General features: G+C 45.2%; 1 protein-coding gene across 1 annotated transcript in view; it reads right to left on the reverse strand.

Moving 5' to 3' along the window:
• Positions 1 to 23,492, reverse strand: part of KIAA0319 — a gene marked incomplete at its 5' end in the record, with an annotated part of 57,150 nt that overhangs the window by 14,318 nt on the left and 19,340 nt on the right. Inside the window, 7 exons of the mRNA XM_080805966.1 lie at positions 354 to 492; positions 2,278 to 2,429; positions 4,620 to 4,768; positions 5,815 to 5,947; positions 8,388 to 8,511; positions 12,389 to 12,617; positions 23,241 to 23,373. Of these exons, the coding sequence (XP_080662092.1) occupies positions 354 to 492; positions 2,278 to 2,429; positions 4,620 to 4,768; positions 5,815 to 5,947; positions 8,388 to 8,511; positions 12,389 to 12,617; positions 23,241 to 23,373 (1,059 nt within the window). The remainder of the gene's footprint in view (positions 1 to 353; positions 493 to 2,277; positions 2,430 to 4,619; positions 4,769 to 5,814; positions 5,948 to 8,387; positions 8,512 to 12,388; positions 12,618 to 23,240; positions 23,374 to 23,492) is intronic.

The following is a 23,492-nucleotide window of genomic DNA, read 5'->3' on the forward strand; positions in this document are numbered from 1 at the left end:
ACCTTTCTCTCGGGCTCTGCGGCGGCAGCTGCTGCTCTAGTCACAGTGACATGGGGGATATGGGGGCCCCTCGTCGGAGCTGCCCCCCTCTGCACTCCCACACTGAAACTCCCGTGGCCACCTCGGGAGCCGCAGAAACACAGAAGTGACACGAGATCCCAGCTCACCGTTGTGGTTTGGAGGCTGAGTCTTTCGGGGGTAAACAGCGAAGAGGAGGGAAAGCCGTGCCGTGGCTCTGGCCAGGAGCCAAAGCCAGCCCCGGGGGCCACTCCACCCAGGGGGCCCCTGTCCACTGCAGAGAGCCCGAAAGTGGGCCGCCCAGACTACAGACCAGCACGTCAGCCCAGGCGCACCTGGCCGCACTTCCACGGTGGCCGTGTCCGTGTCCGAGGCCCCCTGACCGTCAACGACTTGCAAGCGGAACGTGTAGACGCCCTCCACCAGATTGGTAAGCTGCAGGGCCGCGCTGCGGTCGGAGCCGTCGATGACATCCTGCAAAATAACGTCAGTCGCCAGCCGACGCTCAGCTCCCAACTTCGGGCCCACTGCTGATCGCAGACCTCGGGGGCCCAACTCTTTCATGTGTGCATGACTGTAAGGGGCAGGCTGGAGAGGGAGACGGCGGGTCAGCTGAAGAGAGGGGCTCCTCAGCGATTCTCCCATAGAAAGCGCCGGGGCGCTCAGATTCCTTGGCCGGGACATCTGAGCTGCGCTTACCGAGGGCCGTCCAACCATTACCAGATCGTTCAGTTCCTCCAACAGAGGGAAAAACCGTTGACATGAGGGTCAAGCACCCTGACACAGTTTTACAGTAGTCTCACCTTGGGTTCCCTCCTAACGTATCACATTCACCTTCTCAAATGACCCAAGAGCCCAAGGAGAGTATTTCTGCTCCCAGGGGGCTCCCAGCTCCAAAGAATTAGAGAAGAACCCTGGACGCCCCTGGTCAGCACTTGCTAAGAGAGGGGGGGCTAAGCAAAGGTAACGTGTGCTCTGAACGGAGAACCTTCATCCTGCGAAGCTAATCTCCCCTCTGGCTGAAGAGCGCTCATTCCAGAGGCGCTTCAGAAAGCGTAAAGCACATTCAGTTCCCTCCCTGTGACGACTTCCTTTATTTCTTTTAAGATTTATTTATGTGAGAGAGAAGGTGAGGGCACGCATGTGGGAGCAGGGGGAAGGGCAGACCGAGAGCCAGAGAAGCAGACTCTGCTGCCCATGGAGCCGGAGAAGGGGCTCGATTTCACAACCCTGAGATCATGACCTGAGCCGAAATCAAGAGTCAGACACCTGGCTGACTGAGCCTCGCAGGCACTGTTCCCCCGGCCCCCATGACCACTTCTTTGATGCACATCCAAGAGCACATCTGCAACTCCGAAGTCCTTAGCAACAGCACGAATGAAAACGCGCCTACATTTATAGCCTAAGGAGTGGACGGATCTAATGGGGAGAAACGTCTGCCAGGAGCTAAAACTTGGGTCTGTCTGGTCTGATTAAGCATGACTTGGTTGACCTTGTCCAAGATGTTTTTCATCTCTGCAACACGCCTCCTGCACTTGTGAAATGGGAGTGGCAATCCTTGGCCAACTGACCCATCTGGCACGATGAGGAGAAAAGGGGAGAACCCACTCGGACCCAAACAGGAACAGCGGGGAAGCCAAGGAGCAGAATGAGTCCCAGTGGAGACTCCACGTCCAAGTCCCCCGGGCTATGGTTTCCTGCCCCACCCAAAGTCCGGTGGGAAAACATCAGAGAGGGCTTCAGCCTTTGTTTGAATCTAAGAGCCGCTTGCTGCCTCCAGGCCTCCGAGGAAACCAAGAAGCATAAACACCTTCGTGGGGAGCACGGAAAGGGAGATGAGGCCCCAACAGAAACGCTGCTGAGCACTGCGCTGTGTCCAGGCCTTCACACGCATCCGCTGAAGCCCCAGCCGCTGGCGTGGCTGACTGTGCTGGAAACAGGGCCCGTGAGGAGGTAGTTAGGGTTACACGAGGTCACAGGGTGGGGTCCTGATTCCACGGATTAAAATCCTTGAAGGAGACACCCCAGAGGGCCCTCCCTCTCTGCCACATGGGGACACAGTGAAAAGGAAGTCCCCTGTGAGAACTCTGACCAGCAGCCAAATCATCCTGAGCCTTAACTTTGGACTTCACAGCCTCCAGGACGGGGAGACATGTCTGTCTGTCACGGAAGCCACCCAGTCCGTGGTCTTTCCTCACAGCAGCCCGAGCAGACTGATTCCGCATGATGGAAGTGGGACGACTCTGGTCAAGCACTCACCCCAGCGGCTGGGCTCTGGCCGTCCCGGACCCACAGGTAGGACACAACTCCCTGGTCATCGGTAGATCTCGAACCATCCAAGGTAATGCCGTTATTGGGCAGCACAAGCACACGGCGGCCACCAGCGTGGGCTCTGGGAGGGCTGTTGTTTGCTGCGTCAAAGACAGCAAAAACGAAAGCAAAGAGACGGATGTGACATGCAGGTGGCAGAAGTGGGCCATGGACCACCCGCGATGGCTCCCCCTTGCACGTGTGTAGATCCGCAGTGTCCAGAGGCACTGCTTCCCACCCGTCATGTAGACTTCCTTAAAGCTCGGTTTACGTGTGGTTGTAATTTCGCAGCCTGTACCCTGGGGAGGTTTCTAATACCACGACAGTTTTCCTCTTTTTGAAAAAGAGACAATGACCTTCCTTATCAGGGTCCAGAAAGTGAAAATATTTTAGTTTAAAATATATTCTGAATCATTATGTCCTGGTCCACACTATCTGGCCCCAGAAATACTTATTTCTACAAGTGCCACCTCTTGCTTAAGTCATTAAAACTTGAGTCAAAAATAATCAGGGCTTCACTCCTCCGACGGGGTGTTAAACAAGCACAAACAAGGTAAGAGCCATTTCTGATACAATCACCTCAGGAGAGAGGGGCTCCAGAGAGAATGGGGTGCGGGGGAGACCAGAATAAGGCACAGCTCCACTGTGAGGACAAGGGAAACTGCTGTGAGGGAAATCCTGCCTGTTCAGGTGCCCTCTGGGACCCTACGTGACCCCTTGCAAGTCAAGCAAAAGTCATGGGGTGAGGATATCCAGACGCTGATCCAAGGGAGCAAGGAGCACCCCGCCAATCACCAGTCACTTTCCTCTGGAGAAAACAGCCCAGAGGTTAGAGCAGAGGTACCTGGTACCGTTAGCAGCGTTTCCACACCGGTCACCACACGCCCCTTCTGGTATGACTTGTGGGGAGGACCTGGTGTTAAGGAGGCTTAGTTCTGCTGTGGACCACGGGGAGGCTGGAAACCACAGAAACAGACTGCAGCAGACTGCATAAGCCCGAAACTCCTTCTGTGAGAAATGATTACGGGGCCTTCTCTCACTTCCAGGCTGGACGAAGGCAGCCACTCCCTTCCATGCTTATGTCCCCGCCATCTTGAACACTGTCAGGAGGCTCCCCGGGCACTCTCCGGACAATCCATCGCCTCAAATCCACTACGGCCAAACTCAAGCCCCACTGCTCTTCTCTGGACAGAGGCCAGAGCATGGCGCACCCGCCCACCTGTGCGCTGAAGTCACTGGCCCTGAGTCACCGAGACACCCACCATCTTTCTTCCCCCCAGAACCACCGAGGCATCAAGTCCTGGGACTTCAGCTCTAAGATGTCTTTCTGGTCAGTCCCTTCCCCTCTGCCCTCCCTGCTGCTCACCTCCCTTCCCATCAAACCTTTCGTAAAATTCCAACCCTCTCAGGTAAAATGACATGGTGCGAGAGTTTGCTTTAAAATACTCCAACCAAACTAAAAGAAAATATGAATGGCTAGATGAAACAAGATCGGCAAACTGCTCACAGCTGTTGAAGCTGAGCGATGGGGACATAATGGTCCACTGAGCCTAGTTTCTCTGCTTTTACATACGGTTGAAAACCTCCACCATAAACATCTGAAAACATCCCCATCTACGTCCTTTGCTGATAAAACTGCTCCAGCCTCTCCCGCCTGGCCAGTGGATGAAGGCCCCCGCCTCCTCCGCCTGACACTCAACCCTTCAGAAGCTCAGGCCCTCCCCAGCACTCCTGCCCCGGGCTGCTCTGTCGTCCTTGACTTTCTCTGTCCAGCGCGCCCTTGGACAGCTCTGTGCTTCCACACGTCATGACCCTGCGTTCATTCGCACACGCATCCCTTCCTTCCAGCACCCAGCATTTGCGAGCTGCCATGAGCCTTGCACAGTGACACAGAGGACACGGAAATGTCTGGAACAAAGGTCCTCAAGCAGAGTGGCACGAGACTAGACCACAAGTTAAGAAACACTATGGAACTCGGAAACATGTCTGTTCTTCGACTCCCAGGGAGGAGAGAGCACGGTGCCGTCACGTCTCATGGCCGGTGGTCACACAAGGAGCGTGAGGCCACCGAAGGCTCACTCGACACACGAAAGGAAATGCTGTTTCTCCGCAGACGGAGGCTGGACGCAGCGAGCGTGCGCAGAGGAAGAACGAACGGCGTCTTCTCGGCCGACCTCGGCTCGGCGTGTGCTGCGAACCGATAAACGGCAGCGCTCCTGAACAGCCGTGCCTGAGGGGCCTGTGACACGGGAAAGCAGAAGGCGCCCGCCGGCCGCGGTGCCGGGACTCACCCTTCCTCGCGGCCACGGTGAGGGTGCTCGTGCCGCTCAGCCCCTGCGGGTCCGTCACGGTCAGACGGGAGCGGTGGGCACCGGCCTGGAGCGCCCGCGCGGCGGCTACGGCCTCATCGGGATCGTCCACCTGCCCGGCGCCGGGGCCTCTGTGAAACAGGGAGGCAAACAACAGACGAAGCGGGCACGGCGTTCTGACTACGGCAGGCATGGTATTTGTGTCCTTATAAGAGCCCCATTTTGCAGCTAAAACATAGCCTCTAGGGAGTTCTAAGATGACTTTTTATCCACTTATATTCTCTAGTTCAGGTTACAGGTCATAAGTAATGCCTACTTTAGACTGAGCCTACAGGATTCCTAGGAAGAGGATTTGTGGTTTTTTTTGTTTTGTTTTGTTTTAAGAATGTATTTATCTATTTATTTTAGAGAAAGAGAAAGCAGACAAGCAGGGGGAAGGGCAGAGGGAGAGGGAAAATCTCAAGCAGACTCCACACTGAATGTGGAGCCTGACGTGGGGCTCGATCGCAGGACCTGGAGATTGTGACCTGAGCTGAAACCAAGAGTCGGACACTTAACTGACTGAGCCACCCAGGCGCCCCACTGTTTTGTTTTTGTTTTTGTTTTTAAATTGAGCTATCAGTGAAATGATCTCTTTGCCAAACGAAGTCTTAGAAACCACTCCCATTTCCTCTGAATGAAATTAGGTTACACCCTCATCTGTCTTGACAGAGAGTATGGGAGAGGAGGGGATGAGCCAGACCAGGGGTCTCCTCAGGGGAATTACAGTGTGGTCATTAAGATCGTGGACCCTCTCGTCGAAAAGACCCAGCTCCCCGCTTACTGTCCAGGCAAACCTAGGCTAGTGACCTCACCAGGCTCTGAAAAGCAGAGCAGATGGTCTGAGTGAGTGTAGACAGGAGGCCTCACGAGGGCCTCACACGTCTCCCAGCCCCTTGTGTGTCATGAAACTCACCCACACCCAGACGGCCCCATCCACCTGGCATGGCACCACCTCCCCCTACTGCCAGGGAACATCTATCTTGTCCGACCACGCTCGATCTACTCTTCAGCAACAATGCTCCTGACTCCCCAGTGTGCTCGAGGTGACTGTTTAATCTGGACCCTCCAGAGAGCAGGCAGTGTTAGCCCTGGGCCAGGGGCGTGACCCCAACGGCTCAGTGGTAAGAAAGCCTACCTGACGTGCTCCCAGTGGGAGAGGGCGATGCCCTGGTCGTCTGTGCTCCTGCTGCTGTCCAGCGTGGTGCTCTCCACCGAGAAGCTCAGCTCCTTGTCAGGGCCAGGCACAGCCACCGGAGGCCTGTTGCTTTCTAGAATTACAGAAATGATGTGAAACACTATTATCTATTTGCATGAAGCCTGTGATCCCCTGATTTCTTGATTGAAGCAAATTATTCCTATTTGGATCAGGGGGCTATTAGAGTGTGCGGTGTCCTGGGGGAGTCCTGGGAGAAACACTGCAGGCTCTTGGCTGAGCGAAGACTTCAGTGTTTTGGGGTGAGACGGGGGGGGGCGTCCAGACAGCAGGAAATACTGTTCCCTAATACATAACATGTTTGGTTTCCTTAAAAGACCTCAAGGGGTGCCTGGGTGGTTCAGTTGGCTAAGTGTTCAACTCTCGATTTTGGCTCAGGGCATGATCTCGGGGTTGTGAGATCGAACCCCCTACCACATCACACTCCACACTGAGTGGGGAGTCCACTTGAGCTCAGCTCCCCCCTCCTCATGCATCTGTGTGCATGTGCACTTTCTCTCTCTCTCCAACAAACAAATAAATAAAGAAAAGACTCAAAAGTCATGGAGTCGAGAGAGAAGGAAAAGGAACAGCATGGGCAGATGCAGAGAAGAAGGACTGGGGATACAGTGGGGGGGAGGCAGGCAGGCAGGAATTGGAAGGAAGTGAGTCGACAGTTGCTTTTTCAAGCAGGACTTACTCCCTTTTGTCTTTGTAGCCCCAGTGCCTAACACAGGGCCTGGTAAATAATAAATGCTTGAACCGTTTCAGTTAAATGTTGAACAATAGTAAAAGATAGAAGGGACACCCGGCTGGCTCAGTCGGTAGAGCACGTGACTCTTGATCTCAGGGTTGAAGTTCAAGTCCCACGTTGGGTATAAAGATTACTTAAAAAAAAAATCTTAAAAGAAAGATTAAAAAAAGTAAAAGAGGGCGCCTGGGTGGCTCAGTGGGTTAAAGCCTCTGCCTTCGGCTCGGGTCATGATCCCGGGGTCCTGGGATCGAGTCCCGCATTGGGCTTTCTGCTCCTCAGGGAGCCTGCTTCCTCCTCTCTCTCTCTGCCTGCCTCTCTGCCTACTTGCGATCTATCAAATAAGTAAATAAAATCTTTAAAAAAAAAAAGTAAAAGATATAAAGTATTGCTGATATTGATACCGGAACTGAAATAGTCAAATTTTGTTAAAAAGAAAGTCACAGGGGCGCCTGGGTGGCTCACTGGGTTAAAGCCTCTGCCTTCGGCTCAGGTCATGATCCCAGGGTCCTGGCATCGAGCCCCACATCAGGTTCTCTGCTGAGCGGAGAGCCTGCTTTCCCCCTTTCTCTCTGCCTGCCTCTCTGCCTACTTGTGATCTCTGTCTGTCAAATAAATAAATAAAATCTTTTTAAAAAAAAAAAAAGAAAGAAAGTCACAGAGTCAAATACCGAAGCAGCTAATACTCAGTATCTGGACCACGTCCAAGCCTCGCTGTGCTGCTCAACAGAGCTCAGTGGTCCCGGGTTTCTCCAGCCCTTCGGATACAACACTCACGCGACCACCACTACAAAAGCCCTTGCCGTGAGCCCCTGTTTCTCCCCACAACATCTCTTGGCCTTCTGATCCCTGTCCTCACACTCCCTCGTCCTCACTGCTTTCTCTTTCCCACCACACTCTTCTTCATTCCTTCAACTACCAAACTCCCTTTCATTCCATGGCTTTTATATGTTGTTTCCTTTGCCTAAAAACCTTTTCCCCTTGCCCTTCTCTCTCCAGATTCACCTGGCCAGCTGCACACCTGTGCGTTCATCCCCTAGAAATGCACTGATCCTGTGGTTTTTCAGTGGACTTCCCCATGAGCCCTGGGAGGACGGAGACCAAGTCTGTCTTGTTTAATTCCACATCCCCAGGTCTAACAACTAGCCCTTACTACATATTAACTGAATAAATAAAATAAACAAATGTATTGCCTATAAGTTGAATATATTTTCAGTTGCCAGTATACTGGACAGTGACCAGGATGAGCAGCATTTTCTAGAAAAGTTCTAAAGCAAAGAGCACTGTCAAGCAAAAACCTAACTGCCCTTAAGGTTATTTAAATCTGCAGGAAGGCAGAGTCCTGGGTTTTCATGAAACCATTAACGAATTGGGAGCTGACCTGGAGTCAAGTGTCCATCTGGCTATGAACCACGGAGTTACCAGGCCACACATCATGACCAGACTCTTCAAGAAGGCCCTGGAGGTCTGCAGCAGAGTGGGACACGTGGGGGACTGTCTATCTGGCAAGTGGAGCCCTCGAGGGACCCTGAGGATGTCCGTCTGGGTCTCCATGCCAAGGTTTCAAGACACAGTTAACACAAGATTCTGAACCACAATAGAAACCTGGCTTTTATATTAAGATCCAGCTCCTCCAGCCCCGATTTTCTGATAGTTAAGAGATTTAGAGAATTTGCCTCCAAATTTGGCTTGTCTGAAGCCCAGAAGCCCAGGTGTCATTTCTGCCTTAATCTCTGGGGCCACAGCCCTCTTCCAGCTCACCCACCGGGCTGGACAGTCACAGCAACCACAGCCGTGGACTGCTGCTTTGAAGAATCCGTCACCGTCAGCTGGAATGTATAGTCTCCTTCCTGCAGGGCAGACAAATGTAGGTATGGTGTCTTGACGCCCTAAGTAATAGCAAATAGAGATGAAAAAGAAAAGAAAAAATAATTTTAAAAAGTAAGTAGTATGATGTAATGAAAAACGAATGCTTTTGCTAAATATGGAGATCCTGCCTGAGAAAGAAATATGTGTGCCCCAGGAAAATGCAAACTAAAGTTATACTGCTGAAGCAGTATAAATTAATCTGGCATTTTGGAGGCTCATCTGGCAACATCCAGTGACATGGTAAATGAGCACACTCTCCCCAGTGATTATACTTCTAACCACCTACCCTAGAGAACACCCGTGCACACAGGAGCCTCACACCCGATGCCGACAGAAGCCTTGCTTTGCAAACAGTGGAAACAGTCTAACTGTTCAGTAACAGTGGGGCGCCTGGGTGGCTCAGTTAAGTGTTCAACTCTTGATTTCGGCTCAGGTCAGGATCTCAGGGTCATGAGATCGAGCCCTGTGCTGGGCTCCACACTCATCAGGGAGTCTGCTTGAGTTTCTCTCCTCTCTTTAAATAAATGCATGTGTGCATACGTACGTACATACATACATAAGTAAATGTTCATCAACAAGGCATGGCCAGACTCACCATAATACACTACAGTGCTAGTTTGGGGAAAGCTTAAAAGAATAAGGCAGATTTATACTACTGAAATGGAGTGGGACTCCATGCTAGGCGTGGAGCCTACTTAAAGAAAAAAAAAGGTCTGTAGCTTATAAATAATGAAATGCAAAGATGTTAAAGACACATCATCAAGCAAAAAGAGAAAGTTGCAGAACAATACATATAGTGTGACAGGTATTTCTATGCATACATATGCATATACACAGAACACACAGAAAAGATTCTGTAAGGATGGACATTAAACTGATAAAAGTAATCATCTCCATAAGGAGACTGGGGTATGATCAAGGTGTATTTGCACTTTATTGGGAGTTAACTTTTTTTTAAAGATTTTATTTATTATTTATTTGATAGAGATCACAAGTAGGCAGAGAGGCAGGCAGAGAGAGAGGGGGAAGCAGGCTTCCCGCTGAGCAGAGAGCCCGATGCGGGGCTGGATCCCAGAACCCTGGGATCATGACCTGGGCAGAAGGCAGAGGCTTTAACCCACTGAGCCACCCAGGTGCCCAGAAGTTAACTTTTTTTAACTACAAGAAGCAATTCATGAATTACTATTATAAGTAAAAATAATTTTTTAAAACTCTTAAGACAATAAAGTTTTTCAATAAGATTTTTTTTTTTCAATTGAGTATATAATAGCTACCCTTGTCTCCAGGTTAATAATCTTTCACTTTGTTGCTATTGTGTCGCTGTTGGTAACATTTCCGATTACTGCTTATGTTTGAGATTCATGGCATCATGGAAAGGATTTTTAATCGTAAATCCTATTATAATTTATTTACTTTTAGAAATCCCAAGGTTGTCTAAAGATAAATGTATCTGCATATATTTGCTAAAGGTTTTAATGAAAAATTGAAAAAGAAAACTGACAGAAAATCACTTGCATTATCACAAGGCGACCTTGTGAAACTTGAAATACATGCTTTTAAGAACTTAGAGAAGGTGCTTTTTTACTTTGAAATAAAGCAAAGTAGTTTGCTCTGAAAAACTCCACAAAATTATAATTTCCTAGTACTTAATTCACAATTAATATGGTTACATAAATGCTTATGCTCACGGTACAGGGAATGTTGTGGCAAATGGGAAGTGGGCAGACTCACACACATCCCCAAACACCCTCAAAGTCACCATACCCTCCAGGTAATAGCAGTGAATTTATCCCAGGTTTCAGCAGGACGCCCTGCACGATGTTTAGACCAAGACTCCAGTTTACGGAGTCATCTTGGTGACTGCCCCAGCTAATAAAAAGATCACCCCTTTTAACATCTTCGTCAATCAGTCACAAGGCAATGACCTTGTTACTGTGGATAATCTCAGAGTGTCTGCTGCAGAAGGATAGGTGTGGAGAAGCTTGGACACATGTCGGGCAGACATGGATAAATTCTGGGGTGTGAACTTTGGGCACACAATTCTCAAGAACTAAAGGAAAGAAAACTCTGGTTTTTAAAAAATTGTATTTATAAGTAATCTCCACACCCAATGAGGGGCTCTAACAGACAACCCTGAGATTAACAGTTGCACATTCTTCCAAATGAGCCAGTCAGGCGCCCCTGGACTATTCTTTTAACCAAGGAAATACAAAATATCCCATCCTTCTGTTTTGCATCCAAAGCCCTCTGAATCAGAATTCATAGCCCAACAGAAGCAAACAGCACATACCACAACCCTTAGGCAGAGGTGGACACTACAACATGGCCCTCAAGTTCCATAAACCCAACCAGTCATTTTAAATTCATCATAATTGCAAAATACTGTCCAGAAACATCAGAAAGTAAAGTAGGCAAGCATTCGTGGGATATCTGACTTCATCTAAAATTTTAACAAGAAACTAATGTTGGACAGATGAGATGGAATTTGAAGTACAAGGTGGCAATATAACATTCTACCTTTTTCCCATTAAACTTCCAAATAATAACCTGAAACTAACAGAACGCTGTATGTTACCTGGAATTAAAATACAAACAAAAGGGGTGCCTGACTGGCTCGGTCAATAGAGCATGAGACTCTTGCACTTTGGGTCGTGAGTTCAAGCCCAGGTGAAGGCCTACATACATACACGCACACATACATACATAAAATAACCAAAAAAAGAATAAAATGAAAACTGTCAAATAATAGAACAACTTGAAAATAGCAAGGTGGTTAGCAAAAAAACCCAAATAGTCTGGCCATCACCGAAAGAAGAAGGAAACAGCTTATACACAGTTATGTGCACACATACCACTCATGGCAAAAGTGTCTATGATAGGTAGTATGTCTTTAGACAAATATATTTAAGATTTGAGCAAATTAAAATTTAGATACTAAAAGCTCTTAAAAATAAATCACTAGATCCAGAAATTTCTGGGTCTGTTTTAGAAATGAAGTTTCTAAAAATGTGAGAAACAAAATAAGGAAAATTCCCTGATGATAAAGTGTATGTTGGATTATTTCTAAATTTTCTCCCCATAATAAAATAATATTTCTGGAGCAAATGTTGGGTCAGACTTTCCCCAAACTAGCCTCAAGATCAAGCTATCAACACAGGACCCACTTAGTTTCTATTCTGTGCTAATAGAGAATGCATGAGGGAGAAGGATGTACATTTGGAAGATCTATGACTTTAGGTGCTCTTCTAACAGTTGTAATATATCAAACAATCTTATAAAACATATTTTCTGGATCTACACCACATAAAAATAATTTAGGTAGATAGGAAGGTAGATAGATGTGTGAACAGTTTTAAATGGCTGGACAGATGTACAGATGGATGGATGGTTGGTTAGATGAGTAGGTAGGTGGATGGGTGGATAGGTAGATCAATGGATGGGTAGTGGGTGGGTGGGTGGGTGGATGGATGGATGAGTGGGTTCATAGATGGGTAGGTGGGTGGGTAGATGGATAGATGGATGGGTAAGTGGGTGGGTGGGTGGGTGGATGAATGGATGGATGGGTGGGTGGATGGATGGATGGGTAGATAGATGAATGGGTGGGTGGGTGGATGGATGAATGGTAGATGCAGGGATGGATGGGTGGGTGGGTGGGTGGATAGACGGATGGGTAGGTGGATGGATGGACAGGTGGGTGGATGGATGGACGGACGGGTGGATGGATGGATGGATGGGTGGGTGGACGGACGGACAGTGGGTGGGTGGATGGACCGACGGATGGGTAGATGAATGGATAGGTGGGTAGGTATATGGGTAGGCGGTTGGTTAGATGGGTAGGTGGGTGGGTGGGTAGATGGATAGACAAGTAAAAGTCTGAAGGCAGGATAGAGAACTTGCCTGCATGGCCACCTCTTTGCTCTCACTCCCTGGACCCAGGGACCACTCATAGAGGACAATCTGGTGATCATCACTGCTCTGGTTTCCATTCAAAGTGATGGAGTTTTGGGGCAAAGTTATGGTCTGATCTGGTCCTGCATTAGCAAGTGGAGGATGGTCCACAGCACTGTTGACTATGAGGGTTGCAGTTGTGGAGTTAGTGGCTCCATCCGAGTCTGTAACAGTCAGTCTACAAAAAGGAGAGGAAGCCATCATATTGCAAGAAGATGCCAAGTCTTAAGACAAATGGTCCATTTAGTCTGCCCACAATACGCTTCTCAGAAAAACTCAGCAGAGGTGTAAACAGAAATTTGAGGATGTGACTGAGAAAGAACAGAGCACCTGAGGTTTCTGGTTTTTTGTTTTTAATTTGCTGCTGTTGGTTTATTTTATTTTTAGCTAGTAATACAGTCACATGATGGAGTTTTATCTTATGTGGGTTTCTGACTAGTCTTGGAGATGCCAGATGAAGAAGTCTTCCTCAACCAACACCAACACCTCCCTCTAGTACCTGAGACAAAGAATGTGTTGAGTTTAGGTCCTGCCTTCAGCTCTGAGCACATGGAGACAGTACATCACTCATCAATTTTCATCTACAAAGCTTTTGAATTTTTTTATTCTTTTCTAGAGGACTTAATACAATTATGTTTTCAGAACACTCCCTGCAGACACTCCTTGAGGACCTCCTGTGGTAAACTCACTGCTGATGAGGTCACAGATCAGGAAATATGGTCACTTCATCCATCTGGGGTAAAGATGACAGTTCTGAACAGTGATGAATTCTACACCGGTGTTAACAGGAATATGATAATGAAGCTATGGGAAGAACACAGGCCTTACGTGTAGTGAGGTCTGTGCATGGGGCATGTGCATTCTGTGCATCCCTTCACACTATCCCACACACTCCATACAACCAAGATCCGAATTCTGGTTCTGGCTCTGACAGCAAACCAAGCATCTGAGGTCGCTTCTCCTCAGCCAGGCCATCAAGACACATCCCGGGCCCCTAAGGGGATTTCTTCATGGTTAAATGGGGACAGCAGCAGTAACGTGCCTCAACCAGATGACGAATTAAATAAAAATGAAATGGGGAGGAGTTAAGATGGCAGAGGGATAAGGGGACCTTATGCTTGCCTTGTCACTCGAACACAGCTAGGTAAATATCAAATCATTCTCAACACCCAGGAAATCGATCTGAGGGCTGCCCAACAAGAGGGAGAAGAGAGGTCACATCATGGAAGGTAGGAGGTGCAGAGATGTGATGTGGGGGAGAAAAGAATCCCGGGTGCTGCAGAGGGTGGGGAGCCCTGATCACAGAGGAGGGGCGGGGGGAGAGAGAGAGAGCGAGCGAGCGAGCGAGCAGCGCACAGGGGATTGAACAAGAACATTTCCCCAAAGCCAATGACTGGGAAAACGAGAGAGGCTTCTTATTGTGAGTTTTTATAATCAACGGAGCTCGAAGACTGAAGTTTTAGAAGTCTGCCTACAGCCAGTGTGGAGCCTGGGGGCACAGCGGTGCTCCTGTGGAGGAGGGCAGAGGCCCAGGAGTGGGCAGTGTGGTCTGAAGACCCCCTGCATCACACTGGGAGGGACAGCCCCCCCTTCTTGGAGTGCATTTGGGAGAGGCAGCACTGCCTTGCAGGGGACAAGGAGATGGTGGGTGCCACTGCACTGCCCCGCTCATTAGCACAGGGCAGAGGCACCTGCAGATGGCAGCTAACCTGGATGCTAGCTCTTTACTGTGCTTTACTCTAAACCCCAAGTACCTGTACCTTCCTGCAACTGCCCTTCTGGGACAAACCCCTACCAGCCCCAGGGCCCCAAGACCCCCCTCCAGAGGATCATCGTGGGTCCAGGCAGTGCTGAGTCCCAAAAATTTGGAGTTTTGAAACTCTGCCAGGTGCCAGAAGTAAAACGTAGAAGCAATGTGCTACCAGGTAGACAGCTCCAACACAGACACAGTGAAGGCAGAGATCTGAGGGATACCTGGCACAAGAGGGCAGATTCTTCATTCTTCTGTGAGGGCTTACTGAACAGTGGGGCACAAATTCACCTGTCAGGGACCAAGGGAAAGCGTGGATGCCATTTTTTTCCTCCACCCAACAGCATCACTGGATTTCAGTGAGCAACAGAGTGCCCCCCTCCTCGTCCCCCAACCCCCCGCCACTGCCAGGGGAGGCTGAAGCCACTTACAAAAAGCCCCACCCCCTGACCTCTGCAGGGGCTTCAATGCTAGAGCAAGTATGCCTAAGAGTCAGGGCAGCAGGCCTCTCCCGCAAAAAACCAGCACAAATTCCCCGAATGCGCCAAGTCCACTGATCAGAGTGCTACAAAGCTGCAGGCCTAGTGGAAATAGGATCAGGCCTTTTTTAACAAGCAGACCAAAGCATACCTAGTTAAAACTCATCACACACTGGACGAAGTCCAAACACTCCTTAGTGCAGGCAAGGAAAAACTCAGCGGAGGGCTGACCTGAGGGAAAGAGCAGCCAAAACACAGCCGCAGAGTGCATGTGGCACAGACCAGACACACTTCCTGAAGCACCAGGCCCTGGACAGCACATGACCTCTTCTTACAAAGCCATTACTCTCAGGAGCAGGAAACATAACAGGCTTTCCTAACACAAAGAAGAAGATACAGACCTAGCCAAAAATGCCAAGACAGAGGAATTCATCCCAAAAAGAAGAACAAGAAAAGGACACGGCCACAATCTAATCAATATAGATACAACCAATATGCCTGATCCAGAATTGAAAACAACAATCATAAGGATACTAGCTGGGCTTAAGAAAAGCATAGAATATATCAGGGAATCCCTTACCACAGAGATAAAAGACCCAAGAACGAGTCAGGCCAAAATAAAAAATGCTGTAACTGAGATGCAAAACTGACTAGATGAAATGACCACAAGGATGGAAAAAGCAGAGGAGAGAATAGGTGACATAAAAGACAAAATTATGGAAAATAATGAAGCTGAAAAGAAGAGGGAAAGAAATATATTGGATCATGAATGTAGACTTACAGAGCTCAGCAACTCCATGAAGCACAATATCATTTCACATCATAGGAATCCCCTAAGAAGAAGAGTGGGAAAGGGGACACAAGGTTTATCTGAGCAAATTATAGCTGAAAACTCCCCTAATCTGTGGAAAGAAAAAGACATCCGATCCAAGAGGCACAGAGAACTCCCATCAAAATCAACAAGAGCGGGCCAACACTAAGATATATCACAGTAAAATTCACAAAATACAGAGATAAGGAAAAAATCCCAAAAGCAGCAAGGGAAAAGAAATCCCTAACATATAAGGGAAGACAAATATGGTTAGCAGCAGATCTAACCATAGAAACTTGGCAGGCCAGAAGAGAGCAGCATGATATATTCAACATGCTGAATGGGAAAAATACGCAGCCAAGAATACTTTATCCAGCAAGGCTGTCATTCAGCACAGAAGGAGAGGTTAAAGAGTTTCCCAGATAAACGAAAACTAAAGGAGTTCATGAACGATAAACCAGACCTGCAAGAAATATTAAACGGGACTCTTTTGAGTGGGAAAGAAAAACCAAAAGCAACAGTGGGAAAGAAAGACCAAAAACAACAAAGACTAGAAAGGAACAGAGAAAATCTCCAGAAACAATGACTCTACAGGTCATTAACTGCATATCTCCCAATAATCACTCTGAATGTAAATGGACTAAATGTTCCAATAAAGAGAAATAGCGTATCAGAATGGATGAAAAACAAGGCTCATCTATATCCTATCTATAAGAGACACATTTTAGACCCAAAGACACCTCCAGATTTAAAGTGAAGGGATGGAAAACCATGTATCATGCTAATGGACATCAGAAGAAAGCCAGAGTAGCAATACTTGTATCAGACAAACTAGATTCTAAAATAAAGACTATAACAAGAGATGAAGAAGGGCACTATATCATAATTAAAGGGTCTATCCATCAAGAAGATCTAACAACTGTAAATATTAATGCCCCTAACTTGGGAGTCCCAAGTACATATATCAATTAATAATAAACATAAACTCATTGATAACAATACAATAATAGTAGAGGACTTTAACACCCCCACTTAAATCAATGGACAAATTGTCTAAGCAGATCAACAAGGAAACAATGGCTTTGAATGACAAAGAGAACAACATGTAGTTAACAGATATATTCAGAATACTGCATCCTAAAGCAGCAGGATACACATTCTTCTTGAGTGCACATGGAACATTCTCCAGAATAGATCACATACTGGGTCACAAATCAGCCCTCAACAAATACAAGAAAATTGAGATCACACCATGCATATTTTCAGACCACAATACTATGAAACTTAAAGTCAACCACAAGAAAAAGTTGTGAAAGACCACAAATACACAGAAGTTAAAGAACATCCTACTAAAGAATGAATGGGTTAACCAGGAAATCAAAGAAGAAATTAAAAAAATACATGGAAGCAAATGAAAATAAAAACATGACAGTCCAAAACCTTTGGGACGTAGCAAAGGCCGTCCTAAGAGGGAAATACATAATAATGCAGGTCTTCCTCTAAGAAGCAAGAAAAATCTCAAATATACAACCTAACTTTACACCTAAAGAACCCAGAAAAGGAAGAGCAAATAAAGCCTAAATCCAGCAGGAGGAGGGAAATAAAAAGATTAGAACAGAAATAAATGACATAGAAACTTAAAAAAAAAACAAAGAAAAAGAAAAATAATCAATGAAACCAGGATCTGCTTCTTTGAAATAACTAATAAAATAAACCCCTAGCCAGACTTACCAAAAACAAAATAGAAAAGGTCCAATTAAATAAAATCACAAATAAGAGGGGAGAAATAACAACCAATACCAAAGAAATACAAAAAAAGTATTAGAGAATGTTGTGAAAAACTGTATGTCAACAAACTGAACAACCTGGAAGAAATGGATAAACTCCCAGAAACTTACAAACTACCAAAACTGAAACAGGAAGAAACAGAAAACTTGAACAGACTCATAACCAGCAAGGAAATTGAAGCAGTAATTAAAAATCTCCCAACAAACAAAAATCCAGGCTTCCCAGGGGAATTCTACCAAACATTTAAAGAAGGGTTAATACCTATTCTTCTCAAACTGTTCCAAAAAATAGAAAAAAAAGAAAACTTCAAACTTACTCTCTGAGGCCAGAATTACCCTGGTAGTAAAACCAAAGACTCCACTACACAAGAGAACAGGCACTATAAAAGAGAAATCAGCACGCAGAAGGTGTCGCATTTCTATACACCAACAATGAAGCAGCAGAAAGAGAAATTAAAGACTCAATACCATTTACAGTTGCACCAAAAACCAAAAGATACGTAGGAATAAACCTAACCAAAGGGGTAAAAGACCTGTACTCTGAAAACGATAGAACATTTATAAAAGAAACCAAAGATGACAGAAAGAAATGGAAAAACATTCTATGCGCATGGATTGGAAGAACAAATATTGTTAAAATGTCTATACTACCCAAAGCAATCTACACATTTAATGCAATCCCCATTAAAATATCACCAGCATTTTTCACAGAGCTAGAACAAATAATCCTAAAACTTGTATGGAACCACAAAAGACCCCAAGTAGCCAAAGCATTCTTGAGAAAGGAAAGCAAAGCCTAGTGGTATCACAATTCTGGACTTCAAGCTCTATTACAAAGCTGTAATCATCAAAACAGTATGGTATTGGCACAAAAACAGACAGATTAGTAGAACAGAATAGAGACCCCAGAAGTGGGTCCTCAACTCTACGGTCCACTAATCTTCAAGGCAGGAAAGAATATCGAGTATAAAAGGACAGTCTCTTCAACAAATGGTGGTGTAAAAATTGGACAGCCACATGCAGAAGAATGAAACTGGACCACTTTCTTACACCACGCACAAAAATAAACTCAAAATGGATGAAACACCTAAATGTGAGATAGGAATCCATCAAAATCCTAGAGAGCAATGGGCAGCAACCTCTGTGACCTTGGCCAGAGCAACTTGTCACTAGGCATGTCTCCAGAGGCAAGGGAAACAAAAGCAAAAATGAACTACTGGGATCTCATCAAGATAAAAACTTCTGCATAGCAAAGGAAAAAGTCAACAAGACTAAAAGGCAACCTATGGCATGGAAGTAGATATTTGCAAATGACATATCAGATAAAGGGCTAATATGCAAAATCTATAAAGAACTGATCAAACTCAACACCTAAAGAACAAATAATCCAATCAAGAAATGGGCAGAAGACATGAACAGACATTTCGGAAAAGAAGACAACCAGATGGCCAACAGACATGAAAAAGTACTCAACATCACTCGGCATCAGGGAAATGCAAATCAAAACCACAATGAGATACCACCTCACACCAGTCAGAATGGCTAAAATTAACGAGTCAGTAAAGGACAGATGCTGGCGAAGATGCGGAGAAAGGGGAACCCTCCTACGCTGTTGGTGGGAATGCAACCTGGTGCAGCCCCTCTGGAAAACAGTGTGGAGATTCCTCAAAAAGTTAAAAATAGAGCTGCCCTATGACCCAGCAACTGCACTACTAGTTATTTATCCAAAGGATACAAAAATACTAATTCAAAGGGGCACATGCACCCCGTTGTTTATAGCAATATTATCAACAATAGCCAAATTATGGAAGCAGCCCAAATGTCCATCGGCTGATGAATGGATAAAGCAGATGTGGTAGGTAGGTAGATATATATACACACATATATATAGATAGATAGATATAGATATAGATAAAATGGAATATTACTCAGCCATCAGAAAGGATGAATTCTTGCCACTTGCAACGACGTGGATGGAGCTAGAAAGTACTATGTTAAGTGAAATAAGTCAGAGAAAGACAAAATCATATGATTTCACTCATATGTGGAATTTAAGAAACAAAACAGATGGACATAGGGGAAGGAAGAAAAAAAATTAAGAGAGAGGGAGGCAAACCATGGGAGACTCTGAACTTCAGAGAACAAACTGAGGGTTGCTGGAGGGCAGGAGAATGCAGAGGACGGGGTAACTGGGTGATGAGCATTAAGGAGCATTAAGGAGGGCACGTGATGTAATGAGCACTGGGTGTTACATGTAAGTGATGAATCAATGAATTCTACTCCTAAAACCAACATTACATTATATGTTGGCTAACTAGAATTTAAATAAAAAGTTGAAATTTTAAAAAAAGAATCAAAAGCACCTCATAAAGTGGCATGAACATTGGTGAAGTTATAGACTGAGTATCCGTGTACCCCCTGCTTAAATTCTTAAGATGAAACCTAATCCGTAATGTGACTGGTACTTGGAGTGGGGCCTTCAAGAGGTGATTAGGTCATGAGGGCAGAGAATGGGATTAGCGCCCTTGTAAGAGACCTCGGAGACACCCGCACCCCTCCTGCCATGTGAGGGCACAGGGAGAAGACGGCCACCTGTAAACCAGGGAACGGGCCTTCACCACACACCCAATCCGCCAGCACCTTGATCTTGTACTGCCCAGTCTGCCCTTGCACTGCCCATGAGACACAAATTTCTGTCATTTAGAAGCCACCCAATTGACAGTAGTCTTGTTATAACAACCCAAACAGACCACGAGTGTACAAGCATCTGTCGGAGCCCCTGCTGCCAGTCCCGCTGCGTACACACCTAGAAGCGCGACTGCAGACACGGCAATCCCATGGCAGATGTGTGAGGAGCTGCCACGCTAGTCTCCACATGGGCGCACCATTTTACTTTCCTACCAGCAGCGCCCAAGGGTTCCCACGACACCACATCCTCACCAACGCTTATTTTCCATTTTTTAAAAATAATGGCCATCCTAATGGGGTAAACTACTTCTTACGCCGAGATTTCGAATAAACCAAAACAAATGTTTTCATGACACATGGACAATGTAAAACACTCCAGAGTACCTCTGTGAACGGTTTAGTCAAAGATGAATCCAGTCAGATGCTTGGGAGTTTCTAAACCTACGCAGACTTCGGGAGATTCATAAATATATGGATGCATGGACAGGTGGACTGCTCTGAAATCAGTAGATTCTTAAAAATATAGTTAAGTTTAAATATGTAGGATGCAATTAAAGAGTACTTAGAAGAAAATTAAAGCTTTAAAAGTTTTATAGACATTTAAGGGCGATCTAATATGAATGATCCAAGATTCTACTCTAAGAACTTAGAGCAAAGTGAATCAAAAGTTAATAGAAGTAAAGAAATAATAAAGATATAAGCAGAAACCAACAACTTAGAAAATAGACAAAATTAACACAGCTCCGGTTAGGGGTTCTTTGGAAAGATAAACAAAACTAACAAAATTCATAATTAGATTGATCAGAAAAAAAGAGATAACATAGGTCACCAATAAAGTAAATGAAAAAGGGGTTATCACCACAGATCTAATGAGTATGAAAGGATAATATGAAAATACTATAAAACCCTTTGTGCCAACAAATTTGACAAAATTAGATGAAACAGACAATTTTCTTGCAAAATACAACTTACCAAAATCCTACACAAGAAAAAAAAAAAAGCAACAGAAAATATAAATAGCCGTACAACTATTTTAAAAACTGCATTTGCTATCCAAAACTTTCCCAGAAAGAAAACTCCAGACCTAGTGATTTCACTGGGAATTTTATCAAACATTCAAGGAAGAAATACTACCAGCTGTTCACAAATGTTTCAGAAAGTAGAAGAGAATAGATCACAGGCCACCTTGTTTCATTAGGCCAGTGTGATCCTCATACCCAAAGTTGACACAGACATTGCAAAAAAAAGAGAGAATAGCATTAACCAATATCTCTCATGTAGACAAAAAATCCTTACCAAAATATTAGCAAATTTAATCCAATGCTATATAAAAAGGATATCATGAGCAAATACCATTTACCCCATGAATGCAAGGTTGATTAAACATTCAAAAATACCACACAATACATAAAAGTAACTCAAAAGACATCATAGATCTAAATATAAAAACCTAGAACTATAGAAGTTCTAGAAAAAACATAGGAGGAAATCTTCACTATCTTAGGACAGGCAAAGATTACTTAATTAGAACACAAAAAGCATGAAAAAGAAAAAGAATTGATGAATTAGACTTCATCAAAACATAAAATTCCTGCTCTTTCGAAGATTAAGATAATACAGTTGATCTTAGCCAAAAGGTTGAGAAGCTATTGAAACATTAAAAAAAAAAAATCATATGCTGGCAGGAAATATCCACAACACATACATAAAATAATGAGCTTGTTTCAGAATGTATAAAGACTTGGGGTGCCTGGGTGGCTCAGGCGATTAAGCCTCTGCCTTTGGCTCAGGTCATGATCCCAGAGTGCTGGGATCGAGCCCCATGCTGGGCTCCCTGCTCAGCAGGAAGACAGCTTCTTCCTCTCCCTCTGCTGCTGCTCCCCCTACTTGTATGCCCAATCTCTCTCTGTGTCAAATAAATAAATAAAAACCCTTTAAAAAGAATGTATAAGGACTCTTCAAATTAAATAAGACAGACAACGCAATTTTTTAAATAAGGAAAGGAGGGGCACCTGGTGGCTCAGTTGATAGAGCATGTGCGATCCTTAGTCTTAGGGTCATGAGTTCGAGCTCCATGTTGGGGTAGTTCACTTAAAAAAATAAAGGGAACATTTAAAAAAATAAAATAGGAAAGGGATACGTCACAGAATAAGTATATGAATGACCAGTAAGCAGCTGAAAATATGCTTAATATCATTAGTCATCAGGAAAATGCAAATTAAAACCATAATGAGATACTACCACTCATTAAATTAAATAAAATTAAAAAGACTGACTATAGCAAGTATTGGTGAGGACATGGAGACTGGAATGTTCATATACTGAAGGTGGGAATGGACTTTGGTGCACCCACCTTGGGAAAGAGTTTGGCAATTTCTTAAAATGTTAAACACAAACTCACCTTAGAACCGGACCTTCCCACTACTCCACAATTTACCCCACAAAAATGAAAATATCTGTCCATGCGAAGACTTAAAATGAAGGTCAGTGGCAGCTTTATTTGTAGTAGTTCAAAGCTGCAAAGAGCCCAGATGTCCATACTGGATGGAAGGATAAATAAATTGTGGCACCCACAGAGAGGAATAGTACTCAGCAATAAAAAGGAACAGACTCGATAGAGACAACACGAATGAATTGAAATCATTTGCAGAGAGGAAGACAACACGGGTAAAAAGGAGTACATATCACATGATTCCATTTATGTAAAATTTTAGACAGTACAAAATAATTTAAACTGACAGAAAGCAGTTCAAGGGTTACCCAAGGACAGAGTGGAGAGAGAGACGGAAACCCAAGGGGCATGAGGAGACTTCCAGGTTGAGGGGCATGTTTCTTATCTTGATTGTGATGATGGTTTTCCGGATATTCCCATGTCAAAACTCATCAAGTGTTATACCTTAAACATGCATATTTTATTACACTTCAGTTATATCCTTAAAAGTTACGAAAAGAAAAAGACTAAGAAACACATAAATCATACAACCCTGCCTCACTTTGAAGATATACAATTTCTGTCACATAACGACACAGCAAGAAGAGGCCATCCGTGGACCATTCCTGACAACCAAAACCAAATGTTTCCAACAAACAGGCACTTCTAATTCAGAGTCATCCACGAGCATGTCAGTCGAAAGTGGATGTCAACCAAAACTCCCAAGGAAACGTAATTGGCCTTGACCTCTTGATCACAACGAAAAGAAGCCCAGCGTAGGGTAGAGGCATCAGTTTGAGCAAACAGCCACAACACACGTTCGGAAAGCACAGCAAAGGTAGGGAAACCACTTGCCTGAAAGTGTAGTTTCCGGGGATGAGGTTAGACAGACGGAGGACAGGGGAGTCAGCTGGGGTCTTCTCCTCTCGGGAGGGGCCACTAATTTCTTCCCAGCGATAACTCACGATTTTAGTGTCATCTGTACTTTCTAGAAAGATTTAAAAATAAGTGAAGGCTAATCATATGATCTCTCTGATATGAGGAATTTGAGAGGCAGGGCAGGGGGATGTAGGGGGTAGGGAAGGAAAAAATGAAACAAGAGGGGAT

Source organism: Martes martes (genome assembly GCF_963455335.1).
Source record: "Martes martes genome assembly, chromosome: 6".
NCBI classification, from domain to species: domain Eukaryota; kingdom Metazoa; phylum Chordata; class Mammalia; order Carnivora; family Mustelidae; genus Martes; species Martes martes.